The 21,594-nt window shown below is 26.4% G+C and overlaps 5 protein-coding genes across 6 annotated transcripts; 3 read left to right on the forward strand and 2 right to left on the reverse strand.

Moving 5' to 3' along the window:
- Nucleotides 1–153: 153 nt before the first annotated feature.
- msk (importin-7 msk) lies at nt 154–7,173 on the forward strand. Of its 2 annotated transcripts, none has more exons than XM_035880283.2 (19): nt 154–359; nt 1,324–1,405; nt 1,778–1,928; nt 1,999–2,157; nt 2,239–2,395; nt 2,482–2,672; nt 2,743–2,916; nt 3,005–3,150; nt 3,231–3,394; nt 3,488–3,607; nt 3,696–4,022; nt 4,095–4,281; nt 4,384–4,607; nt 4,706–4,798; nt 4,898–5,124; nt 5,258–5,463; nt 5,540–5,812; nt 5,890–6,033; nt 6,129–7,173. In XM_035880283.2, exons 1-19 carry the CDS (start codon nt 276–278, stop codon nt 6,194–6,196), a joined length of 3,177 nt encoding a protein of 1,058 aa, XP_035736176.1. In that variant the 5' UTR covers nt 154–275; the 3' UTR covers nt 6,197–7,173. The 2 variants fall into 2 exon arrangements, with proteins under 2 accessions (XP_035736176.1, XP_035736175.1); XM_035880282.2 differs by having other exon boundaries at nt 5,537–5,812; nt 6,129–7,168.
- A 2,063-nt stretch (nt 7,174–9,236) lies between these two features.
- Nucleotides 9,237–11,349, reverse strand: UbcE2M (NEDD8-conjugating enzyme UbcE2M). The gene is made up of 4 exons (XM_035880412.2): nt 11,073–11,349; nt 10,888–10,982; nt 10,496–10,702; nt 9,237–10,336 (listed from the first exon to the last, which is right to left on the reverse strand). The coding sequence occupies exons 1-4, from the start codon at nt 11,173–11,175 to the stop codon at nt 10,196–10,198; spliced, it is 546 nt and encodes a 181-aa protein (XP_035736305.1). The 5' UTR covers nt 11,176–11,349; the 3' UTR covers nt 9,237–10,195.
- On the forward strand, nt 10,652–17,412 carry Oseg1 (intraflagellar transport protein Oseg1). The gene is made up of 18 exons (XM_085655664.1): nt 10,652–10,776; nt 11,711–11,955; nt 12,039–12,148; nt 12,238–12,358; nt 12,525–12,735; nt 12,808–12,881; nt 12,961–13,231; nt 13,339–13,500; nt 13,591–13,888; nt 14,098–14,468; nt 14,551–14,943; nt 15,028–15,442; nt 15,523–15,749; nt 15,810–16,197; nt 16,290–16,456; nt 16,552–16,713; nt 16,788–17,091; nt 17,279–17,412. The coding sequence occupies exons 2-17, from the start codon at nt 11,903–11,905 to the stop codon at nt 16,872–16,874; spliced, it is 3,510 nt and encodes a 1,169-aa protein (XP_085511790.1). The 5' UTR covers nt 10,652–10,776; nt 11,711–11,902; the 3' UTR covers nt 16,875–17,091; nt 17,279–17,412.
- Nucleotides 16,794–19,297, forward strand: LOC118447879 (uncharacterized). Its single transcript, XM_035880407.2, has 10 exons — nt 16,794–16,869; nt 17,279–17,545; nt 17,642–17,794; nt 17,900–18,030; nt 18,108–18,240; nt 18,310–18,432; nt 18,521–18,604; nt 18,673–18,825; nt 18,887–19,015; nt 19,163–19,297. The coding sequence occupies exons 2-10, from the start codon at nt 17,404–17,406 to the stop codon at nt 19,270–19,272; spliced, it is 1,158 nt and encodes a 385-aa protein (XP_035736300.2). The 5' UTR covers nt 16,794–16,869; nt 17,279–17,403; the 3' UTR covers nt 19,273–19,297.
- On the reverse strand, nt 19,292–21,390 carry Su(P) (prostaglandin E synthase Su(P)). Its single transcript, XM_035880404.2, has 5 exons — nt 20,841–21,390; nt 20,668–20,742; nt 20,198–20,535; nt 19,884–19,995; nt 19,292–19,817 (listed from the first exon to the last, which is right to left on the reverse strand). Exons 1-5 carry the CDS (start codon nt 21,135–21,137, stop codon nt 19,455–19,457), a joined length of 1,185 nt encoding a protein of 394 aa, XP_035736297.2. The 5' UTR covers nt 21,138–21,390; the 3' UTR covers nt 19,292–19,454.
- Between the last annotated feature and the right edge of the window lie 204 nt (nt 21,391–21,594).

Consider the following 21,594-nt stretch of genomic DNA (forward strand, 5'->3'; position numbering starts at 1 on the left):
AAATTAGTATTATAACAATATTGAACATTATTAAAGTAGAAATACTTATTGCAATTAATCATTACACGATTGGAAAATTGGACAATCACATTTTGTTTCTCTTCTAATCACTACATAATTTCTGCTTGAACGCAACAATTCGAGGTTTTAAAGTCGCCATATTGTTTTGTCACGTGACAAGGTGGCAGTGAGGTGAATGCGCCGGGTCAAATTTATGAAGAACGGTAAAAAATTCACGCGTATTAACTGACACAATAGCTTAAATATTTACGAAAATGGATCTTCGTAAATTAACAGAATTATTACGTGCTACTATTGACCCTTCTCAACAAAAGCAAGCTGAAGATCAATTGAATCAGGTATGAGGACTTGAAAAACGTGCTTTGATACTCTGATACTTCATGGACGGAAAAACATGTGGCTTCGCTTTTATATTCACCAAGTCTTTTTTTCTATTCTTATTTCTTTAGCCTTATTTCGTCTTTTATATATTTTCATGAATGTTTGACTTCTACGATTTAATACATTTAATAGAAATAATATATACCAAAAAAACGATGTATTAAAATATTTTATTACAGCTAGTATATTTTACTATACTTTATACATGGGCATGCAGAATTAATTCCAAAATATCTATTTGCACAAAGCAGTGTAATATAGAGTCGCATTGATATAGATATTTTTTCTAATTAATAATATTATTTATATTATATATATATCCGTTTTATTAGATTTACAATTCATTTAATTTTTTTTAAACTAACCTCTTTATGCTTTCTTGGTCTCTCCCTCCCCCTCTCCTTTTCTCTTATGATATATTTTATGTAATTTTACATATGTAGCATATAATATATTTTTTCTATAAATAAGTCAATAAATAATGTAAAAGACAATTACTCAATTTACATTTTATAATAAATTTTTGGTTATATATTATAATTCTTAAAAAATATTTTTATACATTTTTTGCTAATAATTGTATATACAAGATTAAATCATTCTATATGCTTCATGTAACTAATAAACATATTAACTATGATTTCTTTTTCTAGTAACTAAGGAATTTTTATTTGAAGACTTAACTGCATATTGTTATTGATAAATTAGTAATGTTTCATATTTATATATCTAATGATTTTAACTTTTGTGAATTATATAGCAAACATTACATAATTTAAAAAAAAAACGGACATTTTTTATAATATGCATATATAATACATATGCTTTTATATACTTATCTATTGTATATAAATTCTTTTAATAGAACTATATATATATAAATAAATAATAAATATTGAAAATATAAAAATTTCTTTTCAGATTCACAAGATTATAGGTTTTGCTCCTACTCTTTTACAAGTAGTTATGTCAGCTGAAGTTGATATGCCTGTCCGGCAAGCCGGTAAGCATAAAAAATACTTTATTATATTTAGATATACATATTTAAAAAAAAATGCATATTATTGTATACAGTTTCTTTTTTTATTTAAATATTAATAAAATTTTTAATATAATGTTTCCTAAAGATATTATTTTTAATAAATATAATCATTATATGTAATTATATCATATATATATATATATATATATATATATATATATATATATATCATTAGAATATTATAAGTATGAAAAATATTTATACAATTAAAAATAAGAATAAATTAAACATTTTATTATATAAAATGAATTATTTTCACTGTATATTGGTTACTTGATATATGTTATTAATATTATAATTCATATAGTAATATAATGAAGCAATTTTTTATAGGTGTTATATATTTGAAAAATTTAATTACCACAAATTGGGCTGACAGAGAAGCTGAAAATGGACCTGTAGAATTTAGTATTCATGAACAAGATCGTGCTATGATACGTGATGCAATAGTGGATGCTGTGGTTCATGCACCTGAATTGATTAGGTAAATATATCATTGATTTGACTTGAAAATTATTATTTTATGTTACGTATTACTTTGTTTATTTGTTTAGAGTGCAACTAGCAGTATGCATTAGCAATATAGTAAAACATGATTTCCCTGGAAGATGGACTCAAATTGTTGATAAAATTACAATATATCTTCAAAATCCTGATGCTTCTTGCTGGCCTGGTGTTCTCCTTGCATTATATCAACTTGTCAAAAACTTTGAGTAAGTTTTTGACAAGCTATTTAATATTCGTAATAAAATGAAAAGATTTATAATACATTATAAATATTATAATATTCTTAGGTACAAGAAAGCAGAAGAAAGGGGACCATTGAATGAAGCAATGAATTTACTTTTCCCTATGATTTACCAATTGATATTACGTTTATTGCCAGATTCATCTGAACAATCAGTTTTACTTCAAACACAAATTTTGAAAATCTTTTTTGCACTTACTCAGGTATATAATAAGATCAGATAAATTATTTTATATAACCATTTATCGAATATCATTTATTGAGGATATCATTTTCACTTTTAATTTAGTATACGCTGCCTCTTGATCTTATATCGAAAGAAGTGTTCTCCCAATGGATGGACATTGTACGACAAGTAGCTGATAGGCCTGTCCCACCAGAGACTAATAATCCTAATTTAGACGACGAGGAACGTGTAGAACTTCCTTGGTGGAAATGTAAAAAATGGGCTTTACATATTCTTCATAGAATGTTTGAGAGGTAATTTGTTTACATATGAGATCACAAATATCACTGGTTATTTATTACATTATGTTACTTTATATTTTAGATATGGTAGTCCTGGTAATGTAACCAAAGAATATAAAGAATTTTCAGAATGGTATCTTGAAACATTTAGTGGTGGAATTTTAGAAGTTCTTTTAAAGATTTTGGATCAGTACAGAAGAAAAATCTTTGTCTCTCCTAGAGTGATACAACAATCGATTAATTATATTAACCAAGGGTAAGAGTATACAATCAGTTATCAAAAAAATTATTTTTCAAGTTTTTTTATATTTTCTGATTAAATAATTTTTTATTTTATACTGCAGTGTTAGTCATGCTTTTTCTTGGAAGTTTTTGAAGCCTCATATGTTTGAGATCATTCGTGATGTACTATTCCCTATTCTTTCATACTCTGCTACTGATGAGGAATTATGGAATAACGATCCATATGAATACATAAGAGTCAAATTTGGTAAAAGCATTATAACAATAATAATTTTCTATAACATTACTATTTATTAAAAATAAAAAAATGTGTTTCTTTTATTTCAGATATTTTTGAGGACTTTGTATCTCCAGTAACAGCAGCACAGACTTTATTGCATTCTGCGTGCAAAAAACGAAAGGATATGCTACAAAAAACTATGCAATTTTGCGCAGAAGTTCTAACAAGTCCAAACGCTGATCCACGGCAGAAAGATGGCGCATTACATATGGTAAATTTATTTAGAAGAAAAACATGCAGATTTGTACATAAATACATGATTCTGCACACATATATTTACTACATATAATTATATTTTGCTTAGGTTGGAAGTTTAGCAGACGTTCTGCTTAAAAAGAAACTTTATAGGGAACAAATGGATAAGATGTTAGTACAGCATGTGTTTCCCGAATTTAATAGTCCACATGGCCATATGCGAGCAAGGGTAAAATAAGAATTAAATTGTTTAATTACTAATAATTTTAATCATATATCTATGAAAATTAAAGTAAATAATATTATTATATCTTTAGGCTTGTTGGGTTTTACATTATTTCTCTGAAATAAAGTTTAAACAAGAACAAATCTTAGTTGAGGCAATTAGACTGACAACAAATGCTCTTTTGACTGATCATGATTTGCCTGTTAAAGTTGAAGCTGCTATAGCTCTTCAAATGCTTTTGTGTGCACAAGACAAAGCTCAGAAGTACATAGAACCACTTATAAAACAAATAACTCTCGAATTATTAGCTATTATAAGAGAAACAGAAAATGATGATTTAACGAGTGTTATGCAGAAAATTGTTTGTACATATACAGAACAGCTTATGCCAATTGCTGTAGAAATTTGTCAACATTTGGTAAATATACATGTCTTTTCTTATATATTTATATAAAACCATGAATAAAAAGTAAATAATAATTTCATTTAGGCTGCTACGTTTAGTCAAGTTCTTGAAACTGATGAGGGTAGTGATGAAAAGGCAATTACTGCAATGGGTATTTTGAATACAATAGAAACAGTATTGACAGTGATGAAAAATCAACCTCAAATTATGGCACAATTAGAACCAACTGTTTTACAGGTGGTAGCTCATATATTTAGTCAAAGCGTTATGGGTAAGTTGTTCTTTAAATAAATATATAGTTATACGCGTGCACACGTGTATCTGTGTATGCAAAACAAAAAATAACATCAGTTTAATTATACTATTTTTATAGAATTTTATGAAGAAGCACTTTCATTAGTCTTTGATTTAACGGGTATGACTATTTCTGAAGATATGTGGAAGGTTTTAGAACTCATATATCAGCTTTTCCAAAAAGATGGTTTTGATTACTTTACTGATATGATGCCAGCATTACATAATTATATCACTGTAGATACACCAGCATTTCTATCAAATGAAAACTATATACTTGCTATGTTTAATATGTGTAAAGCTGTAAGTTTTTTCTTTTCTATATAATTTTGAGTTTTGTGAAAAATGTTTTTAAAATATTATATTATTATTAATTTTATTTCAAAAATTCTTGTGTTTAGATATTAACTGGTGATGCTGGTGAAGATCCAGAGTGTCATGCTGCAAAATTATTAGAAGTTATTATTTTACAATGTAAAGGGCATATTGACCAGGTATATTTATTAATTTGATTAAATTAATTTACTTAGCCTTTTGTATATATAAATACAAAATTATGTACTAAATATTATTCCATATTTACTATTTTCCAGTGCATACCTTCACTTGTGCAATTAGTATTAGAACGTTTAATGCGAGAAGTAAAAACATCTGAATTAAGAACTATGTGTCTTCAAGTAGTCATTGCAGCTTTATATTATAATCCTGCTTTATGTCTTGAAACAATGGACAGATTACAAGGAAATCTTGGACAATCTCCAGAGCCAATTGCATCGCATTTTATTAAACAATGGATTCATGATACTGATTGTTTCCTAGGGTATATAATATTTATTATTAAAATAAATTATTCTAATAAAAATCAGATATTACATATTATTCTAAATTATGTTTATTGCAACAAATAAAGTTATATATAATATTATTTTCATAAATTTGTATTCTCTGTTTAGGTTGCATGATCGAAAACTTTGCGTTCTTGGATTATGTACCTTGATTAGTATGGGTCCTGCTAGACCAACAGCAGTGAATGAATGTGTTCAACAAATAATTCCATCTTTGATTTTATTGTTTGATGGCCTCAAGAGAGCATATGCTGCTAAAGTAGCAGATGGAGATGAGGAAGATAATGAAGAGGAAGAAAGTGATATTGATGAAGGTTTTAATAATTCTTTGTATTAAAATATATAGAAAAGATTTTCATATGTTATTAGCACGAACCGTGTTTTCAGAAGTTTTGTCATCAGATGAAGATGAAATTGATGATGCTAGTCAAGAATATCTTGAAAAATTGCAAGAAAAAGTAACAAGGTCTTCAGGACAACATGGTTTTAATGTCAGTGCATCTATTCAAGACGGGCATGGAGATCATAGATCTGATGTTGATGATGAAGATGATTCTGATTATGACGCAAATGAAGAAACTGCTCTAGAAAGTTATTGTACACCTTTAGATTCAGAAGATACAAATCAAGATGAATATGTTGTTTTCAAAGAAGTTATGCAAAGTAAATATTGGTTAAATTTAATATTTTATCTGAGATATTTTATTACTGTAAAAATAACTATATATGTATATATTTAGATATTGAAAGAACTGACTCAACTTGGTATAGGGCATTAACGAGTCATTTAACAGCTGAGGAACAGAAAGCATTACAAGAGATTATAGTTTTAGCAGATCAGCGTAAAGCAGCTTTGGAAAGCAAAAGAATCGAGCAAAGCGGCGGTAATTACACCTATTTTTATATATATTGTTAATTCCAAAGTTATAAAAGATATTTCAAAATTTAATATTATATAAATGTTTTTACTATTTTATAGGTTATGCTTTCCATTCTCAAACTATACCCACTTCATTTAATTTTGGCGGAACACCTTTAAGTCGATAAGTATTTTTAATTATTTCTATTTGTATTGAATAAGTAAACAAATTACAAGGCATCTGAATTGGATACTAATAGAGTACATGATTACTACATGACCATTTGGAAGACATTGTGCATGTCCTATCTGCTATTTTTATGTACACTGATAGTAATTGAACAAAATTTTATTCTGATATGATGCTTAAAATATATTTCCATTAAATCATGTATACACATGCTATTGTTTCATTAGTCGAGACATTAGTATGACATTTTATTTGTCTAGTGAGTGATAGTGTATAATCTTTTATAGACATTCAATATAAAAATAATTCAATTGACCTATTGGAAAAACTGCTATTTGTCTAGTGAGCTTTTGTACATACTTTAATAAATGAACATAATTTTATTTAAATCTATAACTTTTGAATTAATAATAATTTGAAAAATAATAGCTTGCTAGACACATCATTTTTACTGATAGTTACACATATTTCTACAGAACATTTAGTCTATATATTTGTTAATGAAACTATGTTAAATTGTTGGTATGAATATTGGGGGACTGTTTTGACTATATGACCAAAATTGCGTAACCTCATTTTATAATAATGTCTTTACTTTATGAAAGCTTTTATTGTACACAATATTGCTCTGCTTGTACAGATGCTGTTCTTTAATAAAAAGAAAGTAGAAGGTTCCAAAGCTATTAAATATGATAAACCCATCAGTAAATATTGAAATATAAATATAGTACTATATATAATGTCATTTGGATTGCCTGTAAAAAAACAGTGACAACAAATTATATATATATACCTCATTATACGATTTATTCTAGACTTTTCAAATTAAATACCAAGTTAAATCATTGTTAATACTTAATAAGTAGGAAGTTACAGTGATGAATATAGTCAAAAATTATAATATTGCAAATTGATGAATTTATTAATCATGAGTAAAAACTTAAAAAAAATGCCAATCTTTATATTGAATTTAAATAATTTTGACTAAAGGAAGGTTTCTTCTTATGCTATATCTTTAATAATATAACAAAAATCTCTAATACTACAGTATAAAATAAAGTAAAAATTATAACCATTAATTGGTCATTAAAAGTTATTTCAAGAGAAATTTATGTTCTTTTATCTAACTATTATTATTTATTAAATGCATTAACATATTCACTCTTCATATAAAATTTGTAATAATTGAAGATAATTTAAATTAATATCATAGTTTTATTTTTTCATGTAATCATTTTATTAAGAAAGTACATCTAATTCAGACAAGCTTTTGTAAAGTAAATAGCAGCACGTCACCATACACTGCATTTAAATTTGATTAGATAGTAACACTTATATAACAAAAAAAGATTAAAGTCAACAACTTCACATAAATAGTATAGTGATAACTCTCTAACTAACAAATACAATATCACTAAAAATTTATTATGCATAAGTTTCTACAGCAATCCTTGACCATAAATAAGTGATTACTGAGTGCAACTTTATTTTCTTAAATCGTTTGTTTATCCTTTTTTACCTATACAAATTCAGATTTAAAATGAAACTTTGAAATGAAAATCTCATTTATAAAATATAACATATGCATACAAATAAAAATTAACACTTATAATACAAATAGAATGATTACTACATCCAAAAAGATTTAAAAGCAAATTATATTGATTTCTTGTCCATATAATAAATGAAATATGAATTGTAAATAGTAAACATTTTTAATATATGCTGAATCTAAAATACAACGATGGTATGAGAGAGAGAGAGAGAGAAAGAGAGAGAAAGATTTATTCATTGCTCTAATAATTTTTATACTAACAACAAAATGATAAATACATATAACTCTTAAATAAAGTTATATGTTTAATTTTGATAATGCTTATTCACATGTTTATTTTCATGTATAAAAATATTTATTATATTGAGATAAATTAAAAATGCATATTATATATTTTAATATCTCTCCTTATTTCAGTCTATGCTATTTAAAGATTGTTTTTTTGAGACATAAATATACAAAAATTAAAAGAATCTTTACATATATTATATATGTATAATTTATATTGCATATATATCTTCTTTTAATATTATCTAATTTTTTTAAGATATTTCAAGTAACAATTATTCCTGATTAAATTAATGTAATAAATCTTCTAATTATTATTATTATAACACATTTTAATAGTACTATAAAAATTTGACTAATTTTGTTGATTGAAGGAAAATATAAAAAAGTGCCTCGAAATGATAATATACACTAAATCTTTATTGAAAAATATAGCAAAGAACTAAAAAAAGCTGTTATTTTTTAGTTAATAAGTTTTACACTTATTGTACTACAATATAACAAATTAGTAATGAATACAAGGGAAAGAAGTTATCTATTGCAAAAGAAAATATCATTCCATACATATAAATTTGTAGTTCCTACAAAACTTCTAACAAAACAATAAAATACCTTAATTTATATAAATATTGTATAAAAATGTGTATTAATTAGTAAAGACATGATTTTTTAAAAACATTATTGTAACTCAAGGTAAGAAAAAATTTATTATTTAACTCTGAATTTAATATATATGTAATTATCATTTATTTACCTATTCTTTTATCAATTTTTATTATTTTCTATGTCGTGAATACTTCAATTTGTTAATGTTGTCTTATAAGTGATCACATTGATCTATCAGAATTAGAATGTAAATTATTTCTTTTTTCACGAAAAAGTAAATTATTAGCCAATTTTTAAACAAATTTGTTCATTTTATTATAATTTTAAAATTACAAATTAAAAATTTTGATTTCTTTTATAATATATTCTTTAATATCGCGTGTATATAAAGATAACGAATTGTCATTAAAAAAAAATGAAAACAATTCTAAAAATTAATTAATTCATTAAAATTAAAGAACATTTTATGGTTTGGTATGAAATTTAAAAAGATCGCAATTTCGAGGACGTAAAACATTTTTATGAGAAATATTCTTATGAGGATACATACATATGTAAATACAGATTGTTATGGCATGATATTTTTATATATGATAATTATAAAGATAATTTATTTATTTAAATTATCTCATCTTTATTTATATTTTTCGAAATTTCAAAAATGCATATAACATTATTTATTTTTTATGTACATATCTTTGAAGTTAAATATATTTTTAAAAAGCCTTTGGCATTCGAATGAACAATTGATATAAAAGATCATGCCTTGCAATTGTTCAGTAATTTTATGAAATTACAATTGTCTACTTATATAGTAATTGGAAATTTTTTTATCCATTATTTCTTATTGCATATAAATGGAACATGTTTATGCATACAAATATTACAATTCTTACGTCCTCCATTGACAAAAAATGGCAATTGATGTCTTTTATATGTGCAATCTTTGCCAAACCAAATAAAATATCTGTTTTTCTATAACAGCCTTACATTCCACCTCAGTCATTATTTAAATTAAATTATATATATGTAATTAAGAACTGCAGAAAAACTTAATAGGTGCTGCTGGTAATTTCATATACTAATAATGAGATATGAAATTATGATACATAAATTGAAAATGGCGATGGTAAAAAAACAAATAGTTAAAAGTTTTGTATACCTAATGACTAAGGTCCACTCAGAATTCAATATCAATTAGTCAGCAACACCTATTTTATCAGTGGAATGCTCACTATAATTGATCTATCATTCTTCAGTTGCATTCCAATTTCACTAAATGATGCCATGGCCAAAACGTATCTTCATTTTATTTAAATAAGGAAACTTATGTATTAAACATTTTAAGAGGTTTATTAATGAAAAATATAAAGTATTTGATGAAACTGACGTATATAGGCCTGGCAAAACATAAAGAAAATAAATGTGTATAAAGTGATCACGCAAGTGATAGGACTCGTTGTCCTATTTTCGCCCTGTATGTCAGGATATTTTTCCCAAAGTGAGTCCCTAAAGAAATGTATACAGCAACAATGACAGGATACTGTATCACTTGAGACATCGTTCAAAACAAAATGATCCTACATATCCTCCTCTCATAGCTTTTGCTACATTTTGTTCGAATACTCTTCTGTTATTTTGTAATACTTCTGCAGCATCTTTATTAAGGGGATCTTCTGGATTGGGTTCCTACAATAATATTATTATTAATTTCATTCACTTTACAACTGGTTTATGTTTATCTTCTCTCTCTCTCTCTCTCTCTCTCTCTCTCTCTCTCTTTCTTTTTCTTTTTAATTATGTATAATACATTAAATTAATAAAAAATTATAAAATGTCAAATCATACTAGAAAAAGGTACTGAAGTCCATAAACAATAGAATTAATTGTGAGAACCGGTTTCCAGTCTTCTCTTAAGATATTGAGACATACATTGCCATCCAAGTCAATATTAGGATGATAAACCTGAGTTTCACATTTAACTTTAGGTGGTTCGTGAGGATAATTTGGTCCAACTTTAAAACTGAATACAAATCTACCACCTCTATAAAATCCCTGGAAAATAAGTGAATGCAGATTACAATGCAGAGGCAATAGATATAACAGTAACACTAAATTACATAAAGATGGTACTATCTTTCTCTTCTATTGTTATTGTAATTATTGTTATTGTCACTACTATTATACTATATGATTTAGTGCAATTATAAAATATATTTCTTTTTTTAAATTCTACGTACCTCATCTGGACAAATAATTAATTTAAAACTCAGTAAATCATCGGGATCGGGAAACTCTGTACCACATGTTTTTGGTAGATTAAGTTCGTTTATATCTATAAAAAAAGAGGGAATAAATATTTTTACATTTAACAATTATAATTGTTTCTTAAGAACAATAGATATGGTATTGCGCCGAATCGAACCTTTCGTTATTCTCAGCTGAGCTGCTGATGCCTTTTTCTGGGTCCCAGCCTTTGGTGACTCGCCATCTTTTTTCGCTTGTTTCAACGAAAATAATTTGATCATGTTAAACTAGACGTTTGACTGCGATAAAAGAAGACATACAAATAATTCTTTATTCAAATCTAGTCACAGGGGGAACAAAATAGACAGAAACTTATGATCTTTGACAACACGATTTACCGCATTCGGAGACGTTCCCCCAACTAATGTCACATGGACAGATATTTATGATTTTGCTAAATTCACGTCGTATAACATTTACCTTTCGTTTCCTTCGATCCTAATGAAGTTAAGTGAAGAATCTTACTACTTTCTCGTTAATACAAATAGTACGAAGCAAATTCCTCTATAATATCGGCCAATAAAAGTTCAGAATAGATAATACTGTTATATCGACAGAGAGATATAATATCGATTGATACTTTTTTCAACGAATTCAGAAAACAACAATATAAATGTTCATTTTCACAAAGACATAGAATATATTTTTAAATTATGCTAACTTATATATATTTCTTTTTTTTTCAATTAATTCACACATAGTTAATTGATAAGAACAAATAAATTGATATTAAATGGTAATTTGCATTTAAAATAGATCAAATACGAATCGGAAGACTACCTCTCTTCGGAATATTCATTTTATGCATTTTCTTCCATATTGAAATTTATGTTACCGTGGAAACCAAACAGTTTCAAAACAAATCCTACATTGTTCTATATTGTTGAATGCGTTGAATAGATAACATTATTGCAATTATTATCAAATATTTCTGTACATTGTTATATAATGAGGGGACAGCCAGCATGGGTTGATAAAGTTCAAGATAAACAAGAACAATGGTAAATATTTATTAAAATTATATAATGTATTTTATAAATTATTTAATGCATACATTTTTAATATGAATTAAAATTTTTTACAGTATATATGATTTATGTTTTAATCCTGATGGCACACAATTAGTCGTTGCTGCAGGACATCAAGTGTTAGTCTATGAAACAACTGGTGGTGCTTTAGTACAACCACTAAAAGGTAATAATATTCAGTACATATTATAAGATATGATTTTGTATTTTATATTGCCTGTATTTTTAATAAAATGTAATCTATAATTATTATAGGTCACAAAGATACAGTATATTGTGTATGTTATGCAAAAGATGGCAGAAGATTTGCATCAGGTAGTGCAGATAAAAGTGTTATTATATGGACATTCAAATTAGAAGGAATATTGAAGTATTCGTAAGTCATGTTTTATTTGTAATATTTTATTAATAAGAATTATCAAAGTTGCATCATAATATCATTCTAATATAAAATATATAGGATTCTAATATAAAATATATATTCTTATTAATAAGAATTATCAAAGTTGCATCATAATATTATTCTAATATAAAATATATAGGCATAATGAAGCTGTTCAGGCAATGCAATTTAATCCTGTATCACATCAGTTACTTAGTTGTTCTCTTTCTGATATCGCATTTTGGTCAGCTGAACAAAAAGCGGTACAGAAACATAAATCAGGAGGAAGAGTTAATTGTTGCGCGTGGACTTTGGATGGACAATATTTAGCTATTGGCGTAGCAACTGGATATGTATCTATCAGAAATAAGGTTAATTATTTTCTATTATTTTATTGTTTTTATATACAAATAATATATTCTATTTTATAATTATATATTTAGAATGGCGAAGAAAAAACACGTATTGAAAGACAAAGCGGTGTACCTATCTGGAGCTTAGCATGGAATCCTTTGCGGTATCATTATATTATGTAATTGTATGTACAAACAGAATACGTAATATAAAATAAAAAAAGTAGTCTGATTATATTATAGAGATGATACAGCAGACATCTTATGCATTGCTGAATGGAATGGAGTCATTTCATTTTACACGATTAATGGAAAAGCCGTTGGAAAAGAAAGAACAGTACACTTTACTCCTTTAAAAATTACATATTTTCCTGATGGTCAATATATTCTTGTTTCTGGTAGTAACAAACAATGTCTTTTAATGACTCACGATGGTATACAACTTGCTGTTGTTGGCAATACATTTTCTTCATGGGTTTGGAGCTGTGCAGTTCATCCATCTTCTTCACATATTGTAAGATACTTTTTTATTACATTTTTATAAAAAGAATAATAAATGGTCATCTATATTCTGTTTTAATAATTTTAATAATTATAATAATTTAAATAATTTTTTGTTAGGCACTTGGTTGTCAAGATGGAACAATAACTTATTTACAATTATCATGGAATATTGTACATGGGTTGTATGAAGATAGATATGCTTACAGAGAAAATATGACTGATGTTATAATACAACATTTAGTAACAAATCAAAAAGTCCGTATTAAGTGCAAAGATTTGGTATGAATCACATATATAAACATTGTAATATTTTAATTTTTTATTTTTTATGAAGTTTAAAAATGTAAAAATATTGTTTTCTTTTTTTAGGTATGTCGTATCGCTGTATATAGAAATAGACTTGCTGTTCAATTACCTGAAAGAGTAATAATTTATGAACCATCTGGAAGTAGTGAGGGAATGCATTATCGTATACGCGAAAAACTTAATCAAACAATTAATTGTAACTTATTAGTTATCACAACCAATCATTTAGTTTTATGCTTGGAAAGGCGATTACAATGTCTATCTTTCACTGGTATTGTTGAAAGAGAATGGATTCTTGATGATCTTATAACTTATATAAAAGTAGTAGGGGGACCAGCAGGACAAGAATGCTTAATTACAGGTAAGTTTACTAAAGTAAAATTAGTAATATACTAATTTTATAAACTATTTTATTAACTATTAGTAATATACTAATAGTTAATAAAATATATATATTTTAATAACTATTATTTTAAATAAATAAAATATATATATTTTATAACTATATATTTTATTAACTATTAGTAATATACTAATATAACTATCAAAAAAATATTATGTCACTACTAGGTTTAAAGACAGGACATGTAATTAAGATCTATTTGGATAATCCATTCCCTGCACATTTGGCAAAAGTAGAAGGATCAGTAAGGTGTTTGGATATCAGTTCTCTAAAAGAAAAAATGGCAGTTGTTAGTGAAACTGGAGTTCTTTCCATATTTGATTTATACACAGAAGAAAAATTACAGGATTTCCAAGATGTTACAAGTGTTGCGTATAATAGTGCTTCTGAAGATATAATGTGTTTTTCTGGTAGCAACTATCTTGCAATTAAAGTAGCTAATTTTTCGGAATATCGGCAAAAATTTTCAGGATTCGTTGTTGGCCACAATGGATCAAAATTATATTGTTTAAATGGTTCTGCTGTTATTATCTTAGAGGTATAAAATATAGCATTTATTTCATTTATATATCACTCTAATTTACATTTAAATATTTATTTCATATTAATATTTTATTCAGGTACCTCTCTCATTGTTCATGTATCAATATTTAGACATTGGACTTTTTAAAGAAGCTTATGAAGTAGCGTGTCTTGGTGTTGCTGAATCAGATTGGCGAGCATTAGGGATCGCTGCTTTAGATAATTTAGAGTTAAATATAGCCTATTCTGCCTTTGCTCGTATAAAAAACCTAAGATATATAGAAGTTGTATCAGAAGTAGAAGAAAAATTAAAATCTGGTGAATGGGGTCAAGAAGCATGTATGGCTATAGCTGCTGCAGCTATGGGTAGGTTACGAGATGCAGCAAAATTATATCAGAAAGCAGGTTTACAGCAGTATGCTCGTGATATGTATTCCGATTTACGTATGTTTGATATTGCTCAAGAATTTATAGCAAGTGGCAATACTCAGGTAATTAAAAATTATGTTTTATTACTATGTAATTTTCTTTAATAAATATTTTAATTTCATTTCTTTTATTTATTAAAATTTCAGGATCGTACTATTTTATTACGTCGACGAGCGGAATGGGCAAAGAGTTTAGGTGAACCACGTGCAGCAGCGGAAATGTTCTTTTCCGCGGGTGATACACAACGTGCTATTAATATCATTGCCGAGTATGGATGGATTGATATGCTCATAAAAGTTGGCAGACAACTGGATAAATCAGATAGAGATAATTTATCTTTGATTGCTAAAATATTGAAACAGTTGGGAGCTACTCATGGTGCAGCTGAGATTTTTAGTAGATTAGGTGATGATCCTGATGTAGCAGATGTACTTATTGATGCACAAGCTTGGCCTGAAGCTTTTGAACTTGCAGAAAGAAATCCCAAATTAAAATCACGAGTATATGGTCCATATGCTAGATGGTTAGCAGAAACTGGCCGTTTCTCTGAAGCACAAGAAGGTGATTGCATTTTTAATTAATAAATTTAATAGTATATGTCAATTCAATCAATCAATTTTTATTGTATATTTTTTGTATAGCTTTTCAAATGGCTGGCCAACCTGAAGAATCAGTTAGTGTGCTCACGAGCTTAGCCGACAATGCCATAGCTGAGAAAAGATATCGTGATGCCTGTTATTTTTACTGGCTTTTATCTCAGCTTAGTCTTAATTTGTTAGAAAATACAGAAGAAATAAAAACTATGTATTTATCTTATTATAATAAAGCTGATGTCTACTATGCATATCATGAAATACATAAATATTTGGTAAGATAAATTTTTGATGAATTTTAGAATGATTTTTAATGAAGTATTATTTTATTTAAGGACGAACCATTCACATCTTTAATGCCAGAAGCATTATTTAACATTTCAAGATATTTACTTTTAAAAACACAAAGCATTCAATTAGAAGGTGTATCCAAACTTAAAATAATGTATACTCTCATCAAGCAAGCTCGCTTGTTAGGTGCCAACAAACTAGTTATGCAGTTACTTGAACAATTACGTTCAATGAAAATTTCTAAAAACCTTCTTGCACAAGTTGAGACTTCTACTTTAGCTGCAAGAGCTTATCCATACAGAGATCCTGAAGAACTACTACCATTATGCTATAAGTGCTCAACATTTAATCCACTGTTACCAGTAGATTATAGTATTGGTAGCAAATGTATACAATGTGGCCTAAAATTCCAATACTCATTTGTTATGTTTGGTAAATGATAATATTGTCAAACTTTCTATGAATTTATACATTTTAATTAATCTTACTATATCAGTAATATCAATAATAGTGTACTGTTGCAGAAATTCTACCGTTAGTCGAGTTTGAATTAGAGGAAGGAATTACTGACCAAGAAGCAGAGAAATTAATAGAAGAACCATTGTCATTATCGAGTATATCAACAGAAGATCAACTTACTGTATTTTCCAATGAAACAGACCTTTTTACAGCGCGTTTAATAAAATACGAGGTATAATAAATCATTTTTTAAATATTTATTAAGTTGACTTGAATCTGGTTTGTTATTATTTATTTGTTATTACCTATGATGTAATCTTTTTTTAGGAGAAGACAGACGATTCCACGGTTATTGTTGGACGAAATGTACTAAAAAGTATGGATCCCTCAACCGTTTTAATAGTCAAATGGCCAAAACCATTCAAAACAAAATATTTTAGAAATCTTTTGCCAGATCTTCAAGTAACATTATGTAAATCTTGTTTAAAAGTAAGTAATATATTAGATTATTTAATGCATGTAATTTGTATCTATTTTTGTAAATAATATTCTTTATTTTTCAGTTATTTCATTCAGATGATTATGAATTGGCATTACTAAGACATGGTCATTGCCCATTTTGCAGAACTTCACAAACATCAAACAGTTAAATTATAAAAATAAATAAATACATGAAAAATTACAATCATACATTTTTTGTATTAGACAAAATATTTTAAGAATTTATATCATTTTATGATATGTTAGATAACTATTGATTTTATTACTGTTAAGAATTTTTAAGATGTATAAAAAAAGACTATAGTAAAACATATAATTGTATATATTCACTTTGTATTAACGGAACAACTTCGAAAGTCATATGAAGTAGGTCGTTAAATATTAATATTAATATTAATATTAATATTAATATTAATATAAAAAACAAAAACAATTATTTTAATTGTAAAAAATTATGTATTTAATTAAATATGTATATTATTAATATAAAGTAAAAAGTTTTTTTAGATAAAAACTGTATTAAATTTACACATAATACATTTTCATTTTACAGTTATATTGCATTATACGGTATCCAGTTGGCATGTTCAAGAACTTGCTAATTACTCCGAGAGCCCAAGCAAACAAAGACCGTTATTAGTTCTACAGAATGCAGAGAAGTCAGATATTCTTTTAGAGATGTTCAGTATAATGTTAGCTGTATTATTTGTTATATTCTCTTTCGTAACTGGTCAATTTTTTGATCACAATAATACTCTAATGACTAATGAAGTTTTGGAAAAAATATCTTATAATCCTTATATGATCCGTCAGAAAAAATGTAAGTCTTATCTCATATTTTTCTATTTATTGGATCTATAATTTGATAAGTTTCTAAAAATATAACATTTATAAGTAATTATATACTTTTGTACAGTTTTTCCATTCTTTAGTGTTATACGATTTGCAAACTCTCAATGTCTAGCAAGTAATTCGCTTAATGGCACATGCTTTACACGGCGAGAATGTTATAACTATGGTGGAACACCATCTGGTACATGTGCAAATGGTCTTGGCATTTGTTGTGTTTGTAAGTATATTATATATTATATACAATGTATATAATATAAATCAAGAATAGATTATATTATTATATACAAATATATAAATATTATCTATATTTCTTTTTTTACAGTTCAAAAGACATGTGGGTCTACTACAAATATAAATAATACATATTTCATTAATCCAGGTTATCCTACTACTTATAAAGGAGGAGAACGTTGTACAATAACAATAAATAAATGTAATTCTGGCATATGTCAGGTATTGATGTAAATATAATTTATTTTTAATATAATTTTAATATGTGTATCGTTATGAAAAATCTATTATGTTTACAGATACGTTTAGATTTTATAGATTTTAGTTTCTCCCAGCCTAATTTAAATGGAACATGCGATTATGATTTGTTTTTAATAACTGGAGCAGCATCATCAGTACCTCGTATATGTGGAGAAAATTCTAATCAACATGGTATAACTATCATAAAAATAACTTGAAATTATAAAAACAATAAATAATTATAATTTATATATTTTACAGTATATGCAGATTTTAATGAAGCATCCCCAATTACGATTTCTATAGGAACAAATGCAGATTATGCATTTGATCGTCGTTGGAATATAAGAATACAACAAATAGCATGTGATTCTTTATGGAGAGGTACAAAAGAAATTTCATAATTTTCTATTCCTAATAAAATTATTAAAATATTTAAAAATGATTGGAAATATTATATGGTATATTTTAGCTCCTAATGGATGTTTACAATATTATAAATCAACATCTGATACTGTAACAAGTTTCAACTATGGTACAACTGTGAATTCAAGATGTAAGTACAAAAATCAGTAATTTTTCAAGCATATCTGATATATTACACAGAAATATAAAATATTTCAGCACCTGAGGTGGGAACTAGAGAAATGGTTAATTTAAATTATGGTATTTGCATTAGAATGGCTTTAGGTTATTGTAGTATTCAATGGTCGCAAAGTGATATAAATTCATTTTCTATTTCTGGAGATACAAGTACTTTAGATCCAACTATAATAGGTAAATTAAATACAAATATAATATAATAAAATATGTAAATAATGTTGTATTATTATCATAGGTACTTCTGTAGTAGCAGAATCTGGATTGAATTGTACTGATGACTTTGTTATTATACCAAACCCCAGTGAAAATGGTATTCCTGATAATACAGAACGTTTTTGTGGGAATGCTTTTACAACTAAAACATGTATGTATATAAATCTCAGTCTCATTTAAATATATTGATAGTTATATTAAATATATTGGTAATTATACTAGAAATATGTTTTGATATATTCTGCATTGTATATAATATCGAAATAAAATTACTATATTTATTTTATTAATATTTCAGCTACTTTAAAACCATTTGTACTTTATGTTGTTACAAATGATAATGAATTAAATGATGCACAAAACAAAGGTTTTAAGTTAACATACCGTCAATTGCCATGTGCTGTGTAAAGTAAATAGCCCATAAATAAACAGTTAAAATTATTTATTGGTTAACTTTGTAATTATGCAAGAAATAAAATAAAGTTAATCTTTATAAATTCATAGATCACTTTACAATTATTTTAATACCATACTACATTTTCTTTTTGAACAAAAATTAAATTAAATTACAGAACTCTATAATGAATAAATTAACCATTTACAAGAGTACTTCCAGCATATGTCTGAACTCTTTCATTCATGGCATTATACCATTTAGACAACTTTGTATTTTTTAATAAGTCTTTAAAAGCAGAACATCCTTCAATACTTTTTAAAACACCATATACTGCAAGATCTGAAAGGTCTGGATTATGACCACCCTTAAATGGAGTTCCATTGACATGAATTTCTTTTAACCACTTATTTACTTCATCATACAATGATTGGCGAACATCTTCCTTTAGTCTATGTCTTTTTTTTAAACGTTTTGCTATCAACCACATAGCACATGCTCCTACATTAATTATTAACATTTTTTCCCATAACGGGAAATATTCTTTCCATTGACCAACCTGGATTAAAATTTTAATTATATTTATTATTTTAAAATATATTTTTAAATAAGTAAATGTGCTTACTTCAGAAAACCATTCAAAAGTTTCATATGCTTCATTCAATGTTCTGTATACATTTGGTGAAAGAGTATGAACTAATACATCATCTGTCCACTGTCTCCATTTACGTTCTTCTCTAATGAAATAGTAAAATATACATATAAAGAAAAAGGGATACTTATAATACTTTTTACAGATGACTTTTCATCTAATTTCTAAAATTCATTAGATGAAAGGTCATTAAATGAAAGGTCATTAGATGAAAGGTTATCTATATGAAATGTTTTCCATAAAAGCTTTTAAAAAACTATACACATAAAATACATGTCATTACTTACATTATAGCATTCATTGAAATATCTTCAGAAGGCATTTTATTATACATAAGGAAATATTTATTCATAATTTCATATTTAAATTTTCCTTTATCGTCATGCATAGCTATGTTTGGATAATATTCTACCAATTGTGAGATATTTTGATATTTATCTTGCATATAAGACGACAGCAATGATATAATCATTGAACTGTCATTCAAGGGTTGATAACCATCTTTTACTTGAACAAGAAGTATTGGTACTTTTTTGTAAGAAGACCAAGAAATTTCTTTTCGCAATACTGGATCCACCTCGACCACGTCATAAGATATTCCATAATAATCTAAAAAAGCCCTAACCTAAACCCAATTTTATAAAAATTGTATTATTGTAATAAAAATTATGCATGTATTTAACTTAAAAATAAAAATAACTAAAAATTTTACCGATTAATAATATAATATACTTTTTAACTATATACAATTACTTACTTTACAGCAAAAGGGACATGTTTGATATTGATACAATGTAAGTTTCAGTCCGGTTGTATTTATAGGAAAAGTGACCTAACAATAAAATGAAGTTATACAAAAGAAATTATAACTTTTATTAACATTCATCTACATTTATTTATCTTAATGAAAATGTAGAGTATTAAAAATACCTTTCTAGATGGTGTAATAGGTGGTTTATGTTTTAATATTTGGGTTGGATTTACATACGTTCCATCTAAAGCTAAATTTTTTCTTTTTTCACTAATTTTATAGAAAGAATAACCTGTTCCTGCTACAACACCAATAGTTGCACCTATAATTCCGATTTTTACTAAATTTCTTGATTTTGGTTGCTGAGCTACTGTACAAAGCAACGATGAACGATTATTTATATTAGAATTATCATAATGCTTTAAATATTTATAACTTCTCGAGAATCGTGATAGTTTACACAATGCTATAGCCATTTTTTAAACAATTAAATAGTAGACCGCTCAAATATATCATTCTTTATATAAAGAATCAAAGATTTCTATCAGTGTGTCCAAGCTGACGATGGCGTTGACATCACTACTAATACACTTTCCAATTATTACTAATATCAATCTTTTTATAAGTGTACAATATTTTTTATAGGATACTTGATTTAGATAATTTTAAATAAAATCCAGATGATAGCTACTTTAAATGCATTAAATGCATCCAATAAGTTTTATGGTATTTTTGCGTTGTTTACATGTTTATAATAATATGCAATAATACCGATCTTATCACATATATTAATTTTACATATTACTTAGTCTATCAAAACTTATCAACTATTTTGAGTGCTTTTTTGATTGATTATATTGACAATGTATCTGACAATTTGAAAATTTAAATATTTTCAACAGGCGGGTAAAAGCTATTAGAAAGATATATTTT

Source organism: Vespa mandarinia, chromosome 3 (assembly GCF_050613455.1).
Source record: "Vespa mandarinia isolate Hongniang chromosome 3, ASM5061345v1, whole genome shotgun sequence".
Taxonomy (NCBI): Eukaryota; Metazoa; Arthropoda; class Insecta; order Hymenoptera; family Vespidae; genus Vespa; species Vespa mandarinia.